The 24,691-nt window shown below is 28.7% G+C and overlaps 1 protein-coding gene across 4 annotated transcripts; it reads right to left on the bottom strand.

The window, feature by feature from the left end:
- Nucleotides 1-2,541: 2,541 nt before the first annotated feature.
- Nucleotides 2,542-17,684, bottom strand: LOC106679256 (heterogeneous nuclear ribonucleoprotein 87F). Of its 4 annotated transcripts, none has more exons than XM_014418302.3 (10): nucleotides 17,456-17,684; nucleotides 16,311-16,456; nucleotides 16,106-16,226; nucleotides 15,612-15,822; nucleotides 13,828-14,106; nucleotides 13,611-13,742; nucleotides 7,230-9,077; nucleotides 6,827-6,919; nucleotides 2,698-2,816; nucleotides 2,542-2,614 (listed from the first exon to the last, which is right to left on the bottom strand). In XM_014418302.3, the coding sequence occupies exons 1-7, from the start codon at nucleotides 17,459-17,461 to the stop codon at nucleotides 9,058-9,060; spliced, it is 915 nt and encodes a 304-aa protein (XP_014273788.1). In that variant the 5' UTR covers nucleotides 17,462-17,684; the 3' UTR covers nucleotides 2,542-2,614; nucleotides 2,698-2,816; nucleotides 6,827-6,919; nucleotides 7,230-9,057. The 4 variants fall into 4 exon arrangements, with proteins under 4 accessions (XP_014273788.1, XP_066907152.1, XP_014273789.1 ...); XM_067051051.1 differs by lacking the exon at nucleotides 17,456-17,684 and adding an exon at nucleotides 16,956-17,102; XM_014418303.2 differs by lacking the exons at nucleotides 7,230-9,077; nucleotides 17,456-17,684 and adding an exon at nucleotides 16,956-17,102.
- Between the last annotated feature and the right edge of the window lie 7,007 nt (nucleotides 17,685-24,691).

The raw sequence follows: 24,691 nt of genomic DNA, 5'->3' as shown, positions 1-24,691 counted from the left end.
AAGAATAACAATTGAAAGTTTCAAAAAAGCTTTATATATTTTCCGTATTTTCTAATAAATGTCTTAGATTTTCGTTTATAATTGTAAATATGTACAATAGCAGACTTTTCATTTATTCATATTTATTCAGAAGTCATCTTATGTTTTATATGACAAGTGGTTTTATTTTATTTGTTTTATCATTATTTTATATATTCTGTTAATTATTGTTGTTTATTTGTATCTTTTTAAATTCATTGTATCATTTTATTTTGACATCTTGTAATTTCATCTCTATTTTGCAATTTACTCTAAGGCTCTAAAGCCTAATTTTGACGCCTGTAAATTATTCTAAAGGGATCGATCCCAGAATAAATAAAGATTATTATTATTATCCCAGCACTTACCTACGGATGCTAAACATTGTCTCTGACTAAGAATATATAGAGAAAGATTAACGTCTGTCAAAGAATAATATAACGTATAATGCTTGGAGACTCTCTAAAGGATTAAGTTAGCTCGGTTCGATTAAGAAAAGAAACGATGGGTACCGACGCCATAAGCTAAGGTAGAAAAATGAAGTGGACCTGGGCAGGCCATCTCGTGAGGAAATCCGAAGACAGCTGGGCGAGACGAGCTGTTGAGTAGATCCCCCTGGACATGAAGAGACAAAGGGGACAACGCAAGCGCTGTGAACAGTGTGGTAGTTCACTATTGACGAGGCACGCACGAGATAAGGAATTGTGGAAAACTAAATGCCAGCAACTCCGGTTTCAAGGTTCGGCAAGTCTCCGCTTAAATTAACTCTGATCGGGAGATTAAACACGGGAAGGTCTAAATGTGAATTTCGTTTAATGTATATATTTATTCTTTTGTATTCTCATATAAATACTGTTCTACCACTTTCCTACAGAACAGTGAAATCACTTATAAGTTCTAATTGTAAGGGCAGAACAAGAACTAGACACAAAGTTAAAGTGGAAGAAAAGAAGTGGGGGAGCCTACTGGATAAGGATAAACGAATCCCCGGCAATCTGAGAGAGTGGCCTGTTTTCGGTTAGTAACAGGAAATGATTTGCTCCAAAAACACCTCTATCGAATTGGCATCGTAGATTCCTCGAAATGTCCTCTATGCAACATGGGAGACATCTTTTGGCGTGGATTGGTTTGGAGGATGTTGAACGAGATGCGGACCAACAAAGAGGAAGAGTAAAATCGTATTGGGCTGCGAGAGGAAAAATGGCGTAATAGCCCACTTCCTATGGCGTAGGAAAAAAAATAATATATATATAAATAAAGACTTATTATGGCCTCAGTGCCTTGTTGGTCTACTAAATTGTGGGAAAGCAAATCAATTTGAGCTAATTGACAACTGCCATTACACTATTATTATTGTCATCCATTACTTTATTATTTATAAAAACATTCAAACAAACTACGGGAAAGTAGTATGTATAATACTCCATTGCTTGTTACTAAGACAACAAACAAAATGATAACGAGCTCAGCGTTTTATCAACTTTTGCATGACATTCTCCACTTAACAGACTGTCAACCATGTTATATCGTTTTAAGACGGTAAAAGAAGGAAATATTTCTCCATGTAACATGTTAAACTAAAGATCATGAATACCCCTATTGAAAGGACTTTCGGATTTAAGCAATCCGAATTTATATAAAGTAGGGGTCGGGAATCTCATTTTCTGATGCCCTCCCCTTGCTGCGGACATGTCTATGAGACCCCAATGCTCTGTTTTATATTAATGTCTCACTTTTTGAATACCACCCCTTTTCCACACTGATTATAATTTAAAAATACACTCAGGATATCTGAAGTATTGTATGATCAGGTCCCAATGGTAAACAGGACTTATGCAGGGTGTTGGGGAACTTTTTTTTTTTTTTTAGAAATACTTTGTAATAATGAAAATAGGGCCTGTTCCTGACTCCCATTTGTCAATTGTATAATCACAAACAAATTCTTTAATATTTTTATGTATCATACTAGTCCTATTTAACTGTTTGTATTTATTAATTTTTTTTAAATACTTTTCATTAATATGCTTAATGAATTAGTAAGCAAACAGTTAAGCTACTCCCAACTACTTTTCTCAGGTTAGGAGGGGGGGATTTAATTCAATTCTTAAGGCTTTTAAATACTTAAAGGCCTCCAGTGTTCCAATAATTTCATGAGGGCTACTTGGTGGGTTTTTAAAAAACCCTTATTAATTGTAGGAACAACTGTGATATCCAAGACTATTCTTTCAATAACACTGAAGTTAATAAATATATGACATGTGTTAATTTAATTCACAATACAAGAAATTAATGTACCTTTAATTTGTGAATACAGTTAATCTTATAAAACAATCTGATCCAGAATATTATCTTTTATTTTATAGTGATCAAGGTGAACTGTGAATTCCAACAGTCTACTGCTAACATTCTAATACAAAACTTAATTTTAAAATACTATGTAGATAAATAAGAGCTATATTTTTTCTTTAACAATGCAACGCATATAAAATATGGGATAAATATAAGGAAAATAAAATAAACAAATAATCGATTATTAATAAAATATATTTTACATAAGACAGAAGTATACAATTTCATTATTTCCACCATCTTGAATCTAAAAAAAATTAATTTATGGTTACTAACTTCAGAAATATAATTTAATCATATTGCAAACTAGTTAAAATTTGAACAGTATACCTTACTCATCAAAACTACTTTGAAATATTTCTCGAGTAGGAGTAGATCAGTTACATTTATTCCAAATCAAATCAATTGGCCTTTCAATTTATCCACTCAACCTTAATCGGAGACCCGATCTGAAAAAAAAAAGGAACAATTTTATGTATAAAAACAGATGACACTAATACTATAGATGAACAAAACAAACAAGCTGTGTTATGGCTTAATACAATATGTACAAATCTATATTTATTTATTTTATATAATATAAATATATACTGATAAGTACAATAAAATTTTTAATTCAATAAAATCAGAAGATAACTCAACAAAATAAAATTGATTTAATCTGATAAATATGAAACAATTATATAGAACTAGGACATAATTAATAGCAACTGCCAGAGCACATTTTATGAACAGTATGGTCATTCTAAGAAAAGCCTCAAGTATAAACAAAAAAAGGGGGGGGATTGTAATTTGGTTTAGAGAGAAGCAATACATAAAATGCAGTTTCAGTGTAATGGGCACAATTGTGAAAATTTCACTTAATTTCTCAGAATGGGCCAAGAAATTTATTTGAAAACTTCAGATAAGGTTTCAGTACCCCAAAAAACATAAAGAACCATAGAAAACTCCGTTACTTGAGTATTTTTCTACATGAAAACATTTTACTTTACTAGGGGTATTCATGATATTGTGTTAAATGTAAAATGTTTTACCATGTTAAATGTTATAATTATAACATTGTGAGCAGCCCTATTTAAAGTCATGTTAAATGGTAAATGTATAAGAGCTCCTAGCGGATTTTCTGAGCAACTTGTTTAGTAACCTTTCCTTCCAAAACTTCATGTTATTGTTTACATCTAAGTTTTGATTACAGTAATTTATTACCAACCTAAAGTGAGTGAAAAGTAGAAGTGTAAACGTTTGGCTACGGATTGTATTTTTTAAAAAGTCCAAACCACATGAAAAAAGAAAACTTAAACTACGAGTAAGTAACCTAACACGACAAATAAAACGGTGACAAGCTCAGCTGGTCTGTTTCGTGACGTCATTCTCTATTTAACAGACTCTCAACCATGTTAAATGTTATATTGTTTTAACATGCTAAAAGAAGGAAATATTTCTCTATTTAACATAAGTTTTTCCATTTAACACGCTTTAACATGTTAAACTAAAGATCATGAATACCCCTATTAATTTGTTAATTTAGATGCTGTTAATTTTACAAATGCAACTAGGCATGCTATCAGATAGGGTGATTTCTCTTTTAAGAATATATACTGTAAATCCTATCGAAGTTTTAATCAGAATTTTTTTTATTAAATTGAACTCCCAATTTTGCAATAACAATTATAATTTCATAAATAAACAATTTTAGTCACTTCCTAACTACCAAAAGAGGCTCGTCTCGTCTCAGAATCAATTAACATAGACCTAGAACCCCTTTCGTTTAACCACAAAATTGATAACTATATCTCTCATATTTAACTTGATACATTACGACTTTAGGCATTTTTTTTTTTTTTTTTTTTATTTCCCTTAATTTAATTAAATGTATTGTATTCATAATATCTTCTTAGTATCATCTATGTGTAAAAGTCTTTAATTTTATTTTTATGAATGTAACTTTTTACTTTACATTGTTACAAATACCTCATTTTGTTATATTGTAGTAAGATAGCCAGGGTGGCAGTCAATAAAGATATCAAAATAGTCTTTTGACAGCCCTAACAAACCCCTGCAAAGTGGGGTGAAACTTTGTTTAACAATAGTTTTCTTTTATTACTTTGATCACTTTATTGACCGCCATCAGGACAATCTTCCTACAGTCTACTTCATATGGTAAACTATCTTCTTCCATTCTTTTGTTATAACTAATATAAGTGGAGAAGATGGTCAAGGATTATGGTAAAAAAAAAATAAATAAATTGTAATATGCTCTTTTTGAGTAAATAGTATATTTTGATGTATAAAGGGTTTTTGATATGTTTTATTTTATGTATCATTTTAATATTGTTCATTTGTTTTGTTTATCCAAAAAGCAAGCTAACCAATTTTCGTTGTCCATAATAAATTTGTGATTCAAAACAAAACCGAGATGGCGGTACGTATTCTTCAGTCAACAAGTCCGTTGAATCAAGGCCATGTTGAGCATATTCAAATATCATAAAAAATATTTTAACTCTTCCTATCATATTTGAAAATATAGAAGTGAAGAAATAGTGCTAAAGAATAATATTCAGAAAGTAAATCATTTGCAAAAATCCCTAACTGTTGTGCGACAATCGATGTTTACATGGAACATCGAGGCAGGTTTTGGTTTTGGAGATTTCACTCGGGGTGCATGTGAAATGATGTTTCCAGGATAAGGAGGTCCTCATCAATTTCTGTCCAGCAAGAGTGGACAGTTTGAAAAATGAAGATAACCAAGAAGATTAGGGAACTCTTAAGTTTGGATTGCCTGGTGAGAGGACGTCCGTCGGCTGGAAGCGGGAAAGATTAGAAGCCATTGTTGTGAGAGAGACATAGCTTTTTAGAGGGACTGGAAGCCATTTTTGACGGTAGGGCATAGCATAATTAAGTGTTAATAGTAAAAGTGTCTGTTTCTGATTGTCTAGCAACCCGCCCTGAGATTAAGAGTTTTTTATATTATACAATTTAAATAAACTTCTATTATCTAATTAGTATTAAAGTTTTTAAATTTAAACCCTAGCTAGCTCCTTTATATTTGAATTTCGTTTAAAAACGACTAAAATTCTTTTTATTTTATTTTAAATAATATTAAATTATTACAATAAATATATATTTATTCATGCCAGAGTTTCAGGTCTTCATTAGGGAGGGAGCTTTAGACAGATTCTGGTTTAACCTCATTATAACTATGCAAGTAGATAAATCATCATGACTATCAATACAGAAAACTTTTATTACGATCTAATTATTGTGTATGTTTAGATTTACACTATCGTATTCAATAGTCTTCACCTTGACATTTTACTTCCATATAGAAATTTTATTCCCCTTCACTATATAAGTTATTAAATCCGTTGTTTTAATTGTACTTTTATTTGCTTCATTGTATTATTTATCAGTGTCATTTAAAAAAAGAATATTAATATTTTATTGTTTAATTTCTATTAATGTTTCCTTTATATTATACAATAATTTTTGTTATTAATATTATTACGCTTCCTATTTCACTTTTATGTGACTGATTTCACTATTATTTCCACACACTTAATGTCCATTCCACACCTGTCTTCTAACATGGCAGGTGGACGATTCTGATTTATTAAACTTAACCTATTTATTCTTTCTTGACCTTAATTTAATCTTATCTTATTTCCTTAGTTTTTTTATCTCTTGGTGTGCACAGTTTTTGTATTTTATTTCTCTATATATCTACTTTTCTATTTTTTAGGCATTATTACGTCTCCTGTTAATTTTAAATAAAATACTTTAAGTTATTTTTTTTTTATTTTTATATAATTTTCCCACTTGTATTTATATATTTTTTTTTTAACCCCACCTTAGTTTACTACTTTGTTGTCATTTTATTATCGTCCAGTGTCAACATACTTGAGTTAAATTGTATCTTTTTTTATGTTCAAAAATTTGAAGGTTTCTAGGTTTAAATCTTTTTATTAAATGAATCTGCTTCAAGCTCCTAATCTGCAAAGGGTTACTGTCTTTAACACTCTTAAGGAATACCTGACTTAAGAACTCCTTTTAAATGAACAGCTTTAGCTTTCCAGTAAATTTTGTTTCAACACTTGTTTATTTTTATAAATTATTAAAGGACCAATTAGAAAAGGAAAACAAGTAAGAGTGTTTATGGAACTAATTTTTTTCATCACGAGCTAAACATGGTCACTTAAAAGAAACCTTTAGGGGCAAAGTCTTCCATATAAAACGTTTATATAAATACAACCCCAACTATTGCCTGATAATTTTTAATCAGCAGTATGTATTCATTGTAATTAGAAGTGTATGATAGATCTATTTATCAATAATAAAACTTTAAAAAAAAAATTAAAACCTGAAAATAAAGTTCAAGTCGTCATCAGTTCTTACCTCTTCCTTTGTATTCGTAAAATAATCCATGAACCATTAATTAATAAATCACAATTCTTGCTCTTACCTCTTTAATTAGCATCAGCAGAAGTGTGAGGTCAGAAATGATTCTTCATTGAACCTGTGCAATGTGTTGTGCGTGTCAAATCTTTTTTTCAACCTTCAACACAATACAAACTAATAGAGGATCGGACTTAACCACGCATACTTATTGTACATACTATTATAGAACTGCTTGTAATGCAATACAACATGTTAACGTTAAAAGAATCAAAAGTTTACCACGAGATGGTGGTGTAGGCTTGACAATAACAAAGGATAGGAGAAATTGGCATATTTTAATTTTTAAAAAAACAAAAAAAAAACAAGGATATAATTGGGAATTATGGGTGAAGATAACGCATTACACAGCACATTAACCTAATATTAAGTTAATTTAGTTTAAAAAATTCAGAAAAAAAATTGTATACTTATTGATCGAATAAATGTGGTGAAAATATAGACATCAACAGCATCCAGAGATTTAAGTCCTTTATACCTAACCATAGGGGCATATGCCAAAAAAATCTTCAGGTCGTACCTGGAAAAACTAATGCCCCCAAAAATATCCCACAGTATCATTTCTAATTTTAAGAAATAGTTAAAAAAAAAATTAAAAAATGATTTCAAGTATAACATAAAGATTAAGAAAACTAATATTACCAAAATGTGAAGAAAATACTCTTAATGTTGTATATCTTGCCTAGTGAAGATAATAAGCCAACAAATTCCTAAGATTCTATTCCTATCAAAGAGAGGATTCCCTTAAAACAGTCCTAGAGTAAAAATTACTTGAAGAACCTGAAAAAACACTTAAAATAAAATAGAATGGGCCTTGATTACGTTAACTTCAATAAAGCACAAATTTAAATAAAGAGGGATACTTACGAAGTTTTTTATTAATTGACTAACAAATAAACCAAATCAATGTACCATTTTTGGAGATGTTCAGTTTGAGGAAAATAATAATAAAAAATAAATAAATAAAAATAGCGTTAAAAAATGTAACAAATTTTTAAAATATCGATTAAGATAAATTAAAAAAAAAAAAAGCTTCTTTAAACATTCCCTCAAATAACTCTAAAAATATGATAGGGTAACTTACATGTAAAGGTTTAAGTGAGGTGGAAAAAATTAAGCAAAATAATAATAATAAAAAAAAATAAGATAAAAAGAATAGTGACTGAAGATTTAGAAAATCTTGGTCCTTTCAAAAATGGATAATAACTAAGACTGGAAACACTAGAGTTACTGAACAATTCTTATATTTCAGATTAAGTTTTATTTATTTTTTTTTGACATCAAGTGTAAATAAATAAAAATGCTAAGACATATTAAATACACACAGAATTCACATACAATAAAAAAATTTTAATCTTCACTTCATGAATACAAAAAAAAGAAGAAAAAAAAAGATGGACAAATGATTAAAATTGAATTTATAATTTTAAACTAGAACTATTATATGCTATCTTCAAGAAGGCATTTAAAGTTAATCATCCTAATTAAAACTAACATCCTTGAAGATATAATATGAGCCACAAAAAAAAAGTAATACAGGAAGAAAAAGTTAAGATATAAAATACCCACAACTAATGACTCACCATATTAATACCTGTATAATATATTCATAATAGTAGTCAAAAGTTTAAAGTAGAAGGTTCACTATCAAATACAATACAAAGTGTGCTATACTAAACTATCAGAAAAATTTTCCGCTTATCAATAAATCCCTTAAAATTACAATCGAGATTAACCAACGAAATGATTACATACTCAAATTTTGCGTGGAAAGAAAGAGAAAAGAAATAAAAACGTAGCATGGGATGATAAAATATAAATAATAATATAGTCATTTTTTGTCATAATACAGTTTATATATATATATTCACAAATAAATTTAAAACCAACCATGCCACAATTTTTATAACTCATTTCTAAATATAAAAATTTGCGATTTTCTTATCCATAAAGTTATTTAACATAAATATTAGTTCTTATAGTCTGTACAAAACATAAAACTAATAACAGTTTAATCAAAAGGAAAAAAAAAAAAAAAATTTCATATCCAGTAATATGCTTTACAAACGATACTTCTGAAGTAACAAACGTGTTTGTTCAATTCAAAAGATTTAGTAAAGTAACATTTTTTTTTTATTTAAGTTTTTAATAATCTGTTTTAAATATAAATCATATATTTATTTGGGTTTAATACCATCCTATTTATATAATTCCTTTCTTCTCCTAGTCAATCTTAGTTTAACGTGGCGCCCTCCTACCTACATAAATATCAATAAAAAATCTATTAATATTCCTTGCCTAATCAAAACTTCACTTACAACCAAACTCTTTAATACTAATACAAAAAAAAAAAGTTCAAATACTAAATTAAAAACCATAACCAATAATAACTATAGCTAACTATTTTCTATAAAAACAGGATTAAAATATTTAAAAATAAATAAAAAATAAAAAGAACAGGAAAAATAACCAACAAAAATCAAAATTAAAAAAAAAAAAAAAAAAAGGAAATTGTATAATAGATTACTGGACTGGTAAGTGTTAAAAAGAAAGAGGAACAAGGTATCACCGCCCAATAATAATATAAGCACTTGGGAATTAGTAAAATGTGAGTTAATGCTTCTACTGGAGTGTTAAGGCTATAGTACAATTGAAAAATGGATTTACATGGCCCTTCCATCCCACACGCTATTCCTTTTAGGCATATTTTTTCACATAGCACATTGTTTACTTTAAAGAAAAAAAAATTGAATCAAGCAACAATAAATAAATATTTAAGTTGAATATACAACAGGAATGTGTTTCAAAAATTTTATATGATTAAATCAACAAGAATATTGAAATATTTTGCTTATGTTTGGTCTATCCCAAACATCAACCGCAACAAATCTTAGGCCAATCAAGGTGATTTTGCATAAATTTCAAAATTAACAGGATTGATACATTAATTGGAAAAAAATTAAACAAAATTTAATATTCAACTAGTTTTAATTATACACTGGGAAAGTATTAATAAACGACCCTAAAACTGATTTTTTCGTAGTTAATTAAACTTTTCAAAAAAAAAACACTGAACCGATAGGCAAACGTCCGAGGGGTAGACCGAAACGTAGGATTGCGTTAAAACTGATTCAGTAAAATTGGGTTTGAAAGGGCATGACTGGAAGGATGTATGTAGAGAGCCATTGGTGGTATCGGTAACTTTAAGAACACAAACATAATAGTACAAAAAATAACAGCGGTTAAAGCAAATTTTACTGATGGGAAATCTAATAGGCATTTCCTCATAATCTACAGATAAATAAAAATTCCTACTATTGAATCCTGCCTACAATAAGCAATGAATTGGACCAAACAGACCAAAATCTGGTCTACATAAAAATTTGTAAATTTATATCTTGATATGTTTTTCAGAATCGAAGGAATTTTGGAAAACTGGTTATAAAAAAAAAAGTCTTTAAACTAAACAATTTAAAAATGAAATATTTGTTCCAAACAGTTCTGAAATCTATAGTTTTATTGTTGCATTTCCAGGTCAGTCAGTAACTGTAATACTCAAAAGTTAGTTAAAATATTATGAACTAGTAAAAGGAATGTTTAAAACCGATGAACAGCCATAATTGAATGAATTTTTTAAAGATAACCATCAAGAACCAAATCAAATAATTCTATTGTTTTTAATCTCCTAAAAGTTCTATCTTGAACTTAGCCATAAGGACTTCTAATTTAAATCATCAGATACTAATTCCAATATATGACGATATCAGAGTACAATGATTGAAAAGTTATAACTCAAAAAATATCACTTATTTTAACATCATACCTCAAATATTTCACAAAATAAAACATTGAAGAATGCCATACTTAAAACCCAACAGACTGCAGCACCTCTTGATAATTTATTATTTATTTATTGTTGTTGAAATACAACTGTATTTACATAAAAATACATTAAATAAATTTGATGTAAGATCTAGATATAGGCATGTAGAGAAACTACTCATCAGTAGCACTCAAATCATATTTCTACACTAGGTCTCGAGGCCATCTTCTTTTCAGGCGCCTCAGAGGATTGTCAGAAATAGAAGAGGCAAGGTTAGAAGAAGGGTTTTGATGGTTAGGGAATTCATAATGGAAGGATTGATATCTGGTTCACGCTCGAAAGGTTACATGTGAAACATTAAGGGTTTTATGTTTGATTTTATTTGTGACAAAATAAGGGACATTGAAGATTTTATGAAGGATTTTGGACTGTAAGGATTGGATACAAGAGGAATTCGAAGGTTTAGTGGAGCCCCAAAGCTCAACTACATAAGTACAGATGGTCTTTTGTAATGAATTTCTTGATAATTTACAAATTACATTTTATTCAAAAGTTGGTCAAATTTCAAATTTTGAAATTGCCCCTATCAAATGGACTTCTGATTGTTAATGATCCGAAAGGAGGGGGAACAAAAGGTTTTGATTAGCTCAACCATTTCCTTTTTCCAAAAATTGGTTTGAATACCTAAATAAGTAGTCAAAAATTGCAAAATTTAGGATCTCTAAAAAATTCCCAGCTCTATAAAAAGCTTCATATTAAAATTAATATTAATTGTTAATCCAAAATGAGATCTTATAAATTTTTTTTTTGGGAGGGGGATTTTATCTTCTATAGACAATGAAAATGTTATAACTTCATGTAGAAGAAAATTTACATTCATAATCATGTATGCAAATGCAAATTTTATTTTTCAGCTTTTTCAGATAGAAGTAACTGAGTATGACTTAATTGTGTAAAATTAAAAGCAATTTGCTTACACGTAAGGAAAGTTTAAAATGCCATTCAAACATTACTAACATACCATTAAAACATAACCCAAGTAATACAAATAAGGTGAGGTTCATTTTTTCAAATTTAAAGTCAATACTCCAAGGAATAATCTTGAAATACTTCCGTTAAACAATTAATCAAAATTATTATCAAATTATCTCTGTATTTCACTGTATCAATTGTAATGGAACAAATTAAGAACCAAAGCTTCCTTAGTTTAATTATAACTATGCTGGCCAGTAAAAAAATTAAATATTTCTTTTAATTACTAAGAAACCTCCAATAAATGAAATAAAGTGGGATTCATAAAATCCCAGTTTACTAAAAATAACTTTCAATTTTAATTTCAGAATTTTTGAGATATGACATTGCAATAAGAGATAAATATACCAGGAATGTCATCTATGGCACAAAAATTTAATAAGAGAGCGAAAACAATACAGTAAGTAGAAAGAACGAATATAATTACCAATAAAGTGGTGACGATAGGACTCTCAATTTATTATAAACAAAGTATTTCCTAACAAATTCCTCAAATAGACTGGATGTTCTGTTAAATATAAGCCCAAAAATGAAACTGAATTTAAAACCCTTGTATTGAAATAACTTGATATTCTTAAAAGAACTCAGAGGTAAATAAAAAATTTCTTACCCTACATTACACAAAAATATATAAAATAATAATTAAATAAAAACAAAGGGATAACAAGTAAGGAAATAAATGGGATAGAAAGAAAGGGAAAGACAAAAATTAATAAGAAAAACATGGGACTGGGGAAGAAAACAAAATTATCAAAGCATGCACAGCTAAACTAATTGATCACTAATGCCAAGAAAGAAAATAAGACTAACTATTAATTTATAAAAAACAATCAAATTGAATATTGATAACTTGGCATGTTAAGACTAAATAAAATATATATACACACACATACACAACTATAAAAATGTGATAACGGAATGGTGCGCAATGTACAATTATTACAAATAAATACATTATAAAAAAAAAGAAGTAAAGAAATGCCTCAGAATAGTTTCAAGTCATCATTACTACTGATAGCTGGACCATTTAATTTATCTGAGAGAATCAAAAATAAATTATTAGTACAAGAAAAATCAATTTCTTACTTAAGGTAACAATAAATCAATAATAGAATGGGTTTACACTATGTAGCACTAAGTATTATATTAAAAAAAAAAAAAATGAATTTAAAGGTTAAGTTTAACTAACATCTTTAAATAAATTCACCGTAATTTAAACTTGGGCTAAGGGTATGACTCTTTTCACATAATTATTTTTAAGGAAAAACCTTCAATACTTTTCAATTATTTTTCTAGCTTGGACTAACTGTCCACTATCCAATCCATCTATAAGTTATTACATTAGAAACTTGAAATTTCTTTTTAATTATTTTAACTTTAAGTTAAACAAATTGTGACCTAATAATGATCATAATACATACTAAGAAAAACTAATAATTAGTGTCATTTTCATATATTTACCTTACTTATATTTGAATGTTTAATTATCATCCTCATTTGAAGAATTTATAAAATATTAAATTGCCGATTTTATAATCTATAATATATATATATAAAAAGAGGTTTGAGATTTTTAAATTTTTCTTAATTTTACTATTAATAACTTTTTATCCGAAACATCGTCCAAGATAGAAAAATAATAAAGTAGTATTAAAGATTTTTGTCTTGAAAATATATTGTCAATTTAAAAATATTTCAAAGAATAACTAAATATTTACTGAATACTGTACAAAACAGGTCATGAGAAAAATTCAGTTAAAAATTATAATTAAGTTTGGTTCAGATGAAGATTAAGTTAAGGGATATTTTCGAGAGTAAAAATATTATATCAATTTACTCTTAACTGAAGGTAAAAAAGTTTCCAGTACCAATGCGCACCAATTTTAGCAAATATCAGTAGTACTTTCAAGTTGAATGGATTATCATCTCGACTTACCACCTCCGTACGGTGCACTCCTGTTTTGCCCACTGTAATTGTTCCTCATTGGGCCACCACCAGTTCCAGCACCACCGCCGCCGCCACCACCACCACCATAGCTTTGGTATCCATTGGCGTTCCAGCCACCACCTGTCACCAGAAGAAAAGAGAATTATCAACATTTATCAGAGAGCAAAGTGAAAGAACAAAATAACTTAAATAAAACTAAAATTACCTCCATATTGGTCCCACTGAGGTCCCCAGCCATTACCCTGAGGTTGGCTGTCCCATGGGCCCCCATATCCGTTGGCACCACCACCCCATTGGTTGCCACCACTCCATGTGTTCACAGCTGGGCCTCGCCCACCACGTGAGCCTCTCTGTGCCCCACCACTGCTACCACCTCCACTACCACCACCGCCACCACTCCTACCTCCTGGAGCACCACTGGCTTCCTTTACCACAGCTTTCTTCACTGTGACACTCTTACCGCCGATTGTATGGTCTTTCCTCACTAAAAAATTAAATTCAAACAGACATTTAAAAACAAGACTAGCTACATATAATAAACTTAAGATTTACTTATTTGTAGAATAAAAATATTACATGATAGCTGATGAATAAACAGCTTAAATTTCTTTACAGTCAACCTCGTATTTCCAATTTAATATAAAAACACAGAACTTTAGTTAACTTTCTACCTAAACTATTCCTCCTTCTCTTCTCTTCTCCCATTTCAATATGGAGCTAAGCACAGAGGTGTTTTATCTCATTTAAAGGAGTCAGACAATTTTAAAGTACCAAGTCAAAACTCTAAACAACATTAAGTGTTTTGTCTTCACACAATAATAGCAATGAAGTTTATTGATAATTAAAGTTAAGTTACAAAGATACCTAATAAAACATCATTGACGAGTTTATAGAATGAACTTTGTTTTTTAAATTGAAAACAATTATCTAATTAAATATATCTTCTAATATCAGAGAGCTCTGGCATAATATATCATCCTTATTAGGCTTAGAATGTCAACAATAAACATTGTCAATATTATAAAGCATTAATAATTAAATATTCCAATATAATTATAAATACTAAGATCTAAACTCTAATATACCTTCCAGAAACAAGGTTATATTGACCATTGATAACAAAATTGTATAAATTTTTTAATTATTATGTTTTAAAATATTGACAATATATGAATTTTATGTTAACTATTTTAAAATATTGACAATATATATATTAACATTTTAAGACTGATGAGAGAACATATAATGTGATATTAAAAGGTATATTTAATCAGGTAATTGTTTATAATTTAAAAAAGAAATTGTTGTATGCATAGGATAAATATTGTGAGTTTAAAGTGGCAGCCCCGGAACGATGTTATAAAATAAATTTAAATAAGGAAGAATACTGTAAATTCACTAAATCATTTTTCAAATGTCTTAATTAATCAATTAACTGTTTAGCTTGTGTCATAAGAGTAATAGGATTTTTTTCTGAAAACAGTAAAACAATAAGAATTAATCTGTTATTTCCTAACAATATCCATTGTAATAAAATAGATAAAAATGAACCTGGCTTGTTTAGAATGCAACACCTAAAATATTAAATTTGATGACCTATTAAAGAAGAGAAGATAAATTTTATGTATCTTCTTGTTCATGAATAGAAGTAATAATAATTACTAAAATAGGTATCTCTAACAACAATAGATATGAGTCAACTATTTCAAAGAAAGGATTAAAACTGATTAGTCACAAATGATTTTTTTAAAGTAAAAAATAAAATTAAAATGAGTCAATTTAAGAGTAATCAGAATCATAATTATTAATAAAATATTAATTGATTTAAAAAAAACTCACAAGTTGTATTACAAATGATTTGCATTCATAATACAAATGAATTTATTAACATAAATTATATTTTATATAACAAAATAAAGTCTTAACATCTTACTAACCGATAACAAAAAATGGAGATTTATAAAAACTTTTGACTTAAATTATACATACACAGGGCTTTGTCAACTGGATCATAGTCATCAAATTCAATGAAAGCATAGCCTTTCCTTTTTCCTGTCTGCTTGTCCATAACAATATTAATGCCAACTATATTGCCAAAACTACCAAAGTAAGCCCTCAATTCTGCTTCGGTTTGTTCTTTCAATCCACCAACAAACATTTTTTTCACATTCACATTAGCATTCGTTTGTACACCACTTTCCTACAACACAACAAATACACAATGAATCATACATGAAATAAAAGGTCTGTTCGAACAACCACTTCTGACTGTAGCATGAGTAATACAGTACAGGATTTTTTCATTCCAAGACTACAATACGCATACTCAGGTGTCAGAAGCGGTTAATGCAACATACCTTATATTAAATCTTTAATTTGAAGCTACCAGTATTATGATGTATTAACGAGTTTCGTATCATTAAACTTAAATTTACAAATTAGAGAAATAATTGCAGCAATGCATCATCAAAAAGAATACTTACATCACGAGGAACTGCTCTTTTAGAATCGACTTCCCTGCCATCAATTTTATGTGGACGGTTTTTCATAGCCTCATCAACCATGCTCGATTGGGCATATGTAACAAAGCCAAATCCTCTGGATCTGAAGATAAATATTAATAACTTACTAAATTTCTGAAACTTGACAAATATACAGTGATAAAATAATATATATATTATAACTTACTTTTGGGTTTGTGGGTGTTTCATAACCACAACATCTACAATTTCGCCCCATTGCTCATAAAAAGACTTCAAAGACTGATCGGTTGTCCTGTAGTCAAGTCCTCCAATAAACAGTTTTCTGAACTGCTCTGCTTCAGGGTTATTGTCCTATTAATTGATATATATAGGTTAAAAATTGAATTGAATACGTGGGCATTTTCAAGATATTACAAACATAACCCTTATTTACCAAAATACTAAGCAGAATTAAAATTGAACTCAATAAAATAACTACAATAATTAAATATGGTCATGTAGGAGAAAAAACTTGATAAAATGAAAATAAAACATCTATTACAACCAGTGACGCCTACGTTAGAGTGAAAGCATAGTACCCTTGTTAAGTCCATAATCATTCCAAATCTAATATTAACAGGGTAAAAAGTTGTTTTACACTCATTGAAAACGATTTGATCAACAACTACACTTAAATAATGGGTTATAAGTACGTAAAAAGACAAATATATATAAAGGTGGTCAATATGCTATTGAACACCTAGCTCGTATTTTCACCGGCCGATTGAAATATGCTGAATTGTGAAGATTTCACTATATTAACGTAAAGTAACTTTAATTTCGAAAGCATATATATAAAAATAACACTTACATTTGAGGGTCTACCCATTTTGATCACTAAAAACACTCAGCAGTCCCACTAGACACACAACAACGATCGTATACCGACGCCAAGAGAAATAATGGCGTACTAAGCTTGGCCTCAAACGGAAGTTTATGCTAGGCAATGCCACACGTGTAGAAATACAAGGCCGTCTCTTTTAGCTATTTACAATCTTTTACTCATTTGAAAATTAATTAGAATTGTACATCTCGCCTATTTAATAATTTATATTAATTCGAAAACAAAAATATTCAATAATTAACAAAAGAGTTACAAAAGGTTATATTGCCAGTAGATATAAGCGACATAGCATTCAAATTCAAATCTTGAACCAAGATCGATGTAGGACCCTTTGTCATGTTGACATTGACAAAAGCTTTTATAAAAGAATATATCTCACGCTTGTATTGAAATTGATCTCGCTACAGATTTTATTGTTACCGTTTCGTTTTTAATATTGATCAAAAGTAAAATAAAAGAAAACTTACCATCATTTCTTTTCCAATTCACTTATTTCAAATCTTTATTTACACACTGCTGGTAAGACAACACACGATAAAATGCTATTATATTAATTAAATGTACATCCAGTACAGATGTAGTGTATTGTGCAAAAATTATATATTAGTTTCATTCTTTATTTTCGGGAGTAAATTACATTTTTCTATCACTTCTAAAATATATTTTAACATCAGAACAATGTTTTAGGCAGTTTGCTTATAATCCAGTTCACTGTTCCACTAAAATAAAGAAAATCATGCATAATCAACAGTTTTTAAAATTTATATATAGTGAATTTCAAATTAATTTTAAGTGTGTGATAATAAATGGAAGATGGTCTAGGTGCAATATAATAACTCAAATAGTGATTATACTATTTATATCGAGCCAATGTTTCATCCCAGGTTGCAGGGCTTCAACAGGGCTAAAAAAGATACAAACACTAAAATGATGTAAACAAAAGTAAAACAAAGTAAATAAAAAATTAAAAGGGTATACTATGAAACATCAAAATTAAATAAGAATAATAAAAAGTTATAGACTATAAATGAAAACGGAAATAATAACAGATAAAAAGAATTTTATCTGTTAATTTTTTCCAAATCTTATTATCTGTTGAGGTGAAGATAGTTGACCGTAGATATATTAGAGGAGAAGATGGTTGGCAGGTGCTGTCAGCAGAAAAAAACACAAATAAACAAAAGAATTATTTATTTGTACTGACATTTTGACGGAATTTTCTGGTCTTCATCAGGGAGTAAACTCAGTTTATCAGGAATCTCTGTCTATAAATCCCTGATGAAAACCTGAAAATTAGGTCGAAACGTCGGAACAAATAAATAATTCATTTTTTTATTTGCGTTTTTTTCTGCTGACCATCTTCTCCTCTTATTATCTGTTATTATTTCCATTTTCAATTATTATCTATAACTAATTGGAGAAGTTTGTCGGTGGGTGCAATCAGCAAAGAACAACATAAATAAACAAAACAATATTTATTTATTTATTTACAAAACAATATTAGTTTTGTTTATTATGTTGTTCTTTGCTGACCGCACCCCTCCCCCCTGACAAACTTCTGCAATCATTAATCTACGGTCAACTATCTACTCTTCATTATTATCTATAACCTTTTATTATTCTTATTTAATTTTTACGTTTCATTGTATACCCTTTTCATTTTTCGTTTGCTTTATTTTACGTTTGTTTACATCATTTTAGTGTTTGTCTTTTTTAGCCCTGCAACCTGGGATGAAATATTGGCTCAATATAAATAGTATAATCACTATTTGAGTTTTATTTGACCACACCTGAACCATCTTCCATTTATTTATATAAATATAATTTACAATAAACACAGCTAATTTTATAATCATTTATCAATTAACCAGTTTAATTTTTTTTTTTTAATTAGGCCGAGAATTGAATACTAATTGAGGGATTCGGAAGTTTATTTTATTTTTTTTTTCCTACGCCACAGGAAGTGGGCTATTACACCATTTTCCCTCTCGCAGCCCAACACAATTTTACTCTTCCTCTGTTGGTCTGGAGGATGTTGAGCGAGATGCGGACCAACTAAGAGGGATTCGGAAGTAAAACTTAGCAACTGAAGAAATGAAAAATTTCACTACCTTTTAAATGTTGGTTAATTTTAATCATTTCCCTTGATCCCAGAGTCATTAAGCTTAATTTAATACCAACATAATTATTTTAAAAATTCAAAGTTTCTAAAATTACTATACAATCAGCCTTAAAAAATTCGGCAAAGCCGAAAACTCCAGTTTACAATAAATCTCAGATACCATGTTTTACAACCTTATACTTCAATAATTCTTGCTTTTTTTACCTTAAATTATATGATGGACACGTGTTAGCCGAGATTAAAAAAACCTTTGATATTCAAATCTTGATTATATATTATTTCTTTGTTTCTTTTCCGGAAAAAGAAAAAATACATATTACTGACTAATATCCATAATATATAACTAAACAAATTACTCATATCCAGTAGTAAAACATGGAAACTAATTTTTTTTATGAATTGAAGTTCTTTGCATCACTGGTTTTTTTAAGGTTGGTTTAATAAATTAAGGTTTTCGGTTGTTGGACATGGTAACTTGTTTGTTAATTGTAATGTTTTACCTTCAACCAGTGATCACAAACAAACTTCATATCAACATTATTCTTTTAAGAAAAGAAATTTTCTAAAGATTCTTTAAACAATTTATTAAATCAACCTTAAACTGTAATTGATGAAAAATTTCAGTTACCATGTTTTACGACCGAATGCCTCAATTTATAAAATCACTCTTACAAAAGCCAGTGAAGCCAAAAACTTTTAATTCATAAAAAAGAAGATTTTGGAAATTTGTTTTCTTAAGAGAATGTTGATATAAAGGTATGGTAGGTGACCCATGTTTGAATGTCAAACATTTTAACCCTATAAAATTTTCATTTTGTCAGTTATCATATCTAAGGAACTAACATATGTATAGAGAATAGCTATCTGCATAACATTAGTTAGCAATGATGCAAGAATTATTAAAAATAATAAAACACCTAGCAATTAATAAATTTATATACCTGTCCTTAAATCAACTTATTTTTGTATATCAAAGATCTTGCAAAACCGTATATTATGCAATGTATACACTGTTCAATAATCATAGTTCATAATTAAAAAAAAATCTTCATGAAATTTAAATTATCACCATGGTAATTCGTAAACATTTATTCTTTTATTAATGAAATCCTACTACATTAACACTTCATAATATAATAATCAATTAATAATAGAAAATGAGTGTAAAAATATTTCATTTTATTACACAATAGTTAAAACTTAAATACACCATATTTCACTATTACTTCAAATTCAAATCATATGGTGAATTATTCTTCTAATTTAGTTGTTCTTTTTAAGTGTGAAGGTTATTTTAAAGATATTTAAAGTATTTGAGTTAATAAAGATATGCCAAAAAGAAAAAAAACAGATTATGATTAAAATATGAAATAAATAAATGAAGTTGTATTTTTTTAAATAATATTAATTTATGTATAAAATATTTGCATATTTTTATTTTACTAAATTATCTTCTAAAAAGAAAAAAAACAACAGATTATTTAAAAAAATGGATGTACCTCTGAGTAAATTAAATTATTAAATATTGAAATGTTATAGCAATTTTAAAATACTTTATTTATGTTTTTATTGACCAACAATTAATTGTAAATTTTTTAAATGATATTAGTAAGGGTATGAGTGTGTTATAATTATATTTAGCTATTTTACAACCCAAAACAAACTTGTTATGAACATAGCTAGTCCACGTAGCTTAGCCGTTGAATGAAACCAAATTAGAAAAGGAAATATTTAGGAGATAGCTGACACTTCTGCTAATTTAGGAGTCGACATTAGCTTATATCTCCACAGTTTCACCTGTATGGTCTTTTCATTCATATGATGAGTATATATCCAAGTGCATTTCACTATATGAAAAATCACAGAAAGCATCTTTAAATTGCCTAATCTTAAATAGACGTCATCTCATACTGTCATCTTAGAAGCCCTCAAATACATTAATTGATCCTAATTTTGTAGTTTTAACAGATTGTAGGAGAGTATAATAATCACTAATAAATAATATAAACAAAAATATCAGTAATACTCAAATGGAAATAATAAAAAACCATTCATCAAGCAGAAATAAAAAATAATATTTAATGAGGTGTTGATAAATGACTTTAGATTAACATATGAAGAAGATAGGGGAGAGGAGGTAGGGTCAGCAAATAAACAAAAAATAATTTATTCATGCCAACGTTTTAACCTGAATTTCAGGTCTTCATAAAAATCAACTATTTTATATTTAAATATAAGAAGATAGTCAAGGTTGCGGTCAAAAAAAGAACAAATACTTTATAACTATTTAATGTCCAACGTTTCGCCCCACTTTGCAGGGCTTGGTTTAACATTTCACTTTGAACAGCCCTGATGAAGCCCTGCAAAGTGGGGCGAAACGTTGGACATTAAATAGTTATAAAGTATTTGTTCTTTTTTTGACCGTAACCCTGACCATCTTCTTATATTTAAGTTTTATAGTCAACTATATATATATTTTATATTTAATTCATAGTTATGGATATTTCCAAATTGGTTTGTTTATTTATTTTGTTTATTTGCTGACTGCACCCCCTAACCACCTTCTCCACAAAATAACATTTAAATGGATTAAAGGTCGCACAGAGATTCCAGATAGCGAGCTATATTAGGTCAGCCGATAGACACTAAGTTGCCTTACACGGATTATGATAAAATGATGTAATTAGATAGAAAACTGGCAAAAACAATACCCTTAACTAGAATGGGAAAAACTGATGGCCCAAATCCAACAACTAATAAGAAGTTATTATAAAATATTTAAAAATAGAAAAATTGTTTTTAACATTTTTTTTTTTAAATAATAGAAAAAATTAATAATCAGTGGGGATCTCACAAAATAAACCTAAACTCTCCCGTTTTGGTTACGAATTTAATATAATTTATAATAATATAATAATATTAAATATATTTTTCAAATTTAATGTACTTTAACTACCAATCCCCACTTTTCTCAATAAATCCTGTCAAAACGGTTCACTTTCACTGTGACTTTTAGTCTGAAAAGTATGTTTTCTGTCTCGTTCATTTTCTTCCTTTATTCTTGATTTATTCATATCCTCTTTTTTCCATATCTTAGCTTGTACTTTCTTTTATATTTCTTCTTTTTATCTGTTATTATTTCCGTTTTAATTTGTTGTCTATAACCTTTTAGTATTCTTATTTAATTTTTACGTTCTCATTGTATACTCTTTTAATTTTTCATTTAATTGTTTTCACTTTTTTTACGTCATTTAAGTGCTTGTATCTTTTTTAGCCCTGATGAAGCCCTGCAATGTTGGGCGAAGCGTTGACTCAATATAAATAGTTTAAACACTATTTGAGTTTTTATTTGACCGCACTCAGACTATCTTCAATTTATTAAAAATATATTTTACTATTTACTCAGCTAGTTAAAAATTTTAAAAGTCTAAAAAAGTTTTTTTTTTTTTTTTGGAGGGCCATATTCCTTTAATGAAGTATATTTAAAATTATTTATTAAAATTTAATTTAAAATTGTTTAAAAAACTGTTGATTGTGCATTATTTTTATTTTAGAAAAACATTATAACTGTATAATGGACATAAAATCCCGAAATGTGTTTCAAATGTAAGGGAAGAATAAAGAAGTATTTTTCTTCCTGAAAAATAAAAAAAATAATAATGAACTAACAAAACCCTTATGAACGACTAAGTAAAAATTTAAAACTTATAACTCATAATTTAAAAAAAAGAATTTTTAGATTGTATAGACAAATCATTATCAATATTTACAATCAATATTACAATTTTAATCATGAAATGGCGCTCATGTTAATGATAAGGGATTAAATAAAGTTGTCAAAATTAATAAAGACTTTTTATTAAAAAGCTTCACAGGGAGAATTTCACCTGAATATTCAAGTATACCTCGCAATAACTATTTCTCATTGATAAATACAAATTGCTAAAAAATTTAATGGATAACTAAAGGAGAAAAAAGGAAAAGTAGAAACAGGAGTTTGAATTATTAGAAAAACCTAAACCGATCTTACTCTATTGCATTCTGGAATATGAATGCATGAATGGCTTTATTATGCTTTGCTAAGCTGTTGTATTCATGGCAGTAGAGTTGAGCCAAAAGTAATTGTGATTACAATTTTAATTAGTAATATGATGAACCACTTTAATTGTAATAATGGTCAGAAATTACAATTACTATTTGAGCCAAAGTAATCGCAATTAAATTTGGCTGATTACATTTTACTCAACCATACATGGCCGGAACAAAGTTAATATTTGTTATTCTCACTTCAAGAAACCCTAAAATAGGGATTTTTGTAGCAACAAAAAAATTAAAATTTTATGTTTGAAATTTTTGCCTTCCCAGGTCTTTTTTTCAAACAGCGATAATTTTAACACGAGTCCAACAGTCTATATTAAAATTGAGGATATAAGTATGATGGTAAGTGAAAGTTGTGTGATTTATAATGTATCTAAGATGAGTTTGCCTGTCGGTAAAAGGGAGAGGAATGACTGAAATGAGAACACTCTTCTCTCTACTAGGTCTGTTCCAACAACCACTTCTGACTGTCCAGAACTGTACGAAGCATGCCTAGTACGTGTCTTTCCATCCCAAATCCTGTACTCTGCATGCTCCATTCTGGATAGCCAGAAGTGATTGTTGGAACAAACCTATTCAGTTGACTGAATTACCTTTCCTAACCTTTTCTTTCCTCTCCTTCACCTAGTTCTGCAACTTTACAAATAGAAATTCCTCGTATCAGTTTTTCAAAACTATTTGCCATTAATATCGCAAGATTACAACTTCACAAGGTCAAGTAAACTGGGTAGAAGGAAAACTATCCACTCTCAAACCAAAAACGTAATTATGAACATATTTAAATTCATGAATACAGAGGCTGAAGTGGTCCGATCCATGTTTCCTCTGTTATCAAAAGCCATAAATTACTGCATTTATCATAAGTTAATCCCATTCTAACACTAAATATACTGCATTTTAAAATATTAAAAATAAGAAAATTGTAGCACTAACTGTTTCGCAACAAAGTTGAACTTAAATAGGCAGTTTTTTCTGAACACAATGATCATCAAATCTCAAAAATCACTTTTTGGAAGATACTGCATTCTTAAATAACAAATCAGAACAGAGTTGTCAATATATTTGCCTACAAAGTAAAACAAGAATCAATAATAAACAGTCTCGGTGAAAGATAAAGGATAACCTAAAGAAACGAGTAATCCCTCTTATTTGTAACCCAGGAGTCCGAGAAGTGGAGGGAAAAGCTTTACAAGTACCTCCCCATGTTTTACTAAGTTCTGGACTGCCTCTTGGTTTGTTCCCAGTAGGAGGGGTTTGTTATGGTGTGGAGGAGAGAAGCTAGGATGGGGTGTACGAGTTCCCTTCCCTACTGGCAAACTCATCGTAAGATGCACTGCACACTGAACCAGATTTTTATTTCAATGAATTAAGTAAAATGTATTTTCTTTATAAATTTAAGTAATAGCATATTTTTTCTTTTGCTTAAAAAAACAGGTTCGTCTGAAAAACAAACAAGGTTAGAGAATTTTTGTTTTCTCAATAA

Source organism: Halyomorpha halys, unplaced genomic scaffold, assembly GCF_000696795.3.
Source record: "Halyomorpha halys isolate HHAL.00 unplaced genomic scaffold, Hhal_1.1 Scaffold187.1, whole genome shotgun sequence".
NCBI lineage: Eukaryota > Metazoa > Arthropoda > Insecta > Hemiptera > Pentatomidae > Halyomorpha > Halyomorpha halys.
The sequence above is the reverse complement of the archived record's forward strand: the minus strand, read 5'-3'. Positions and strand labels throughout refer to the sequence as shown.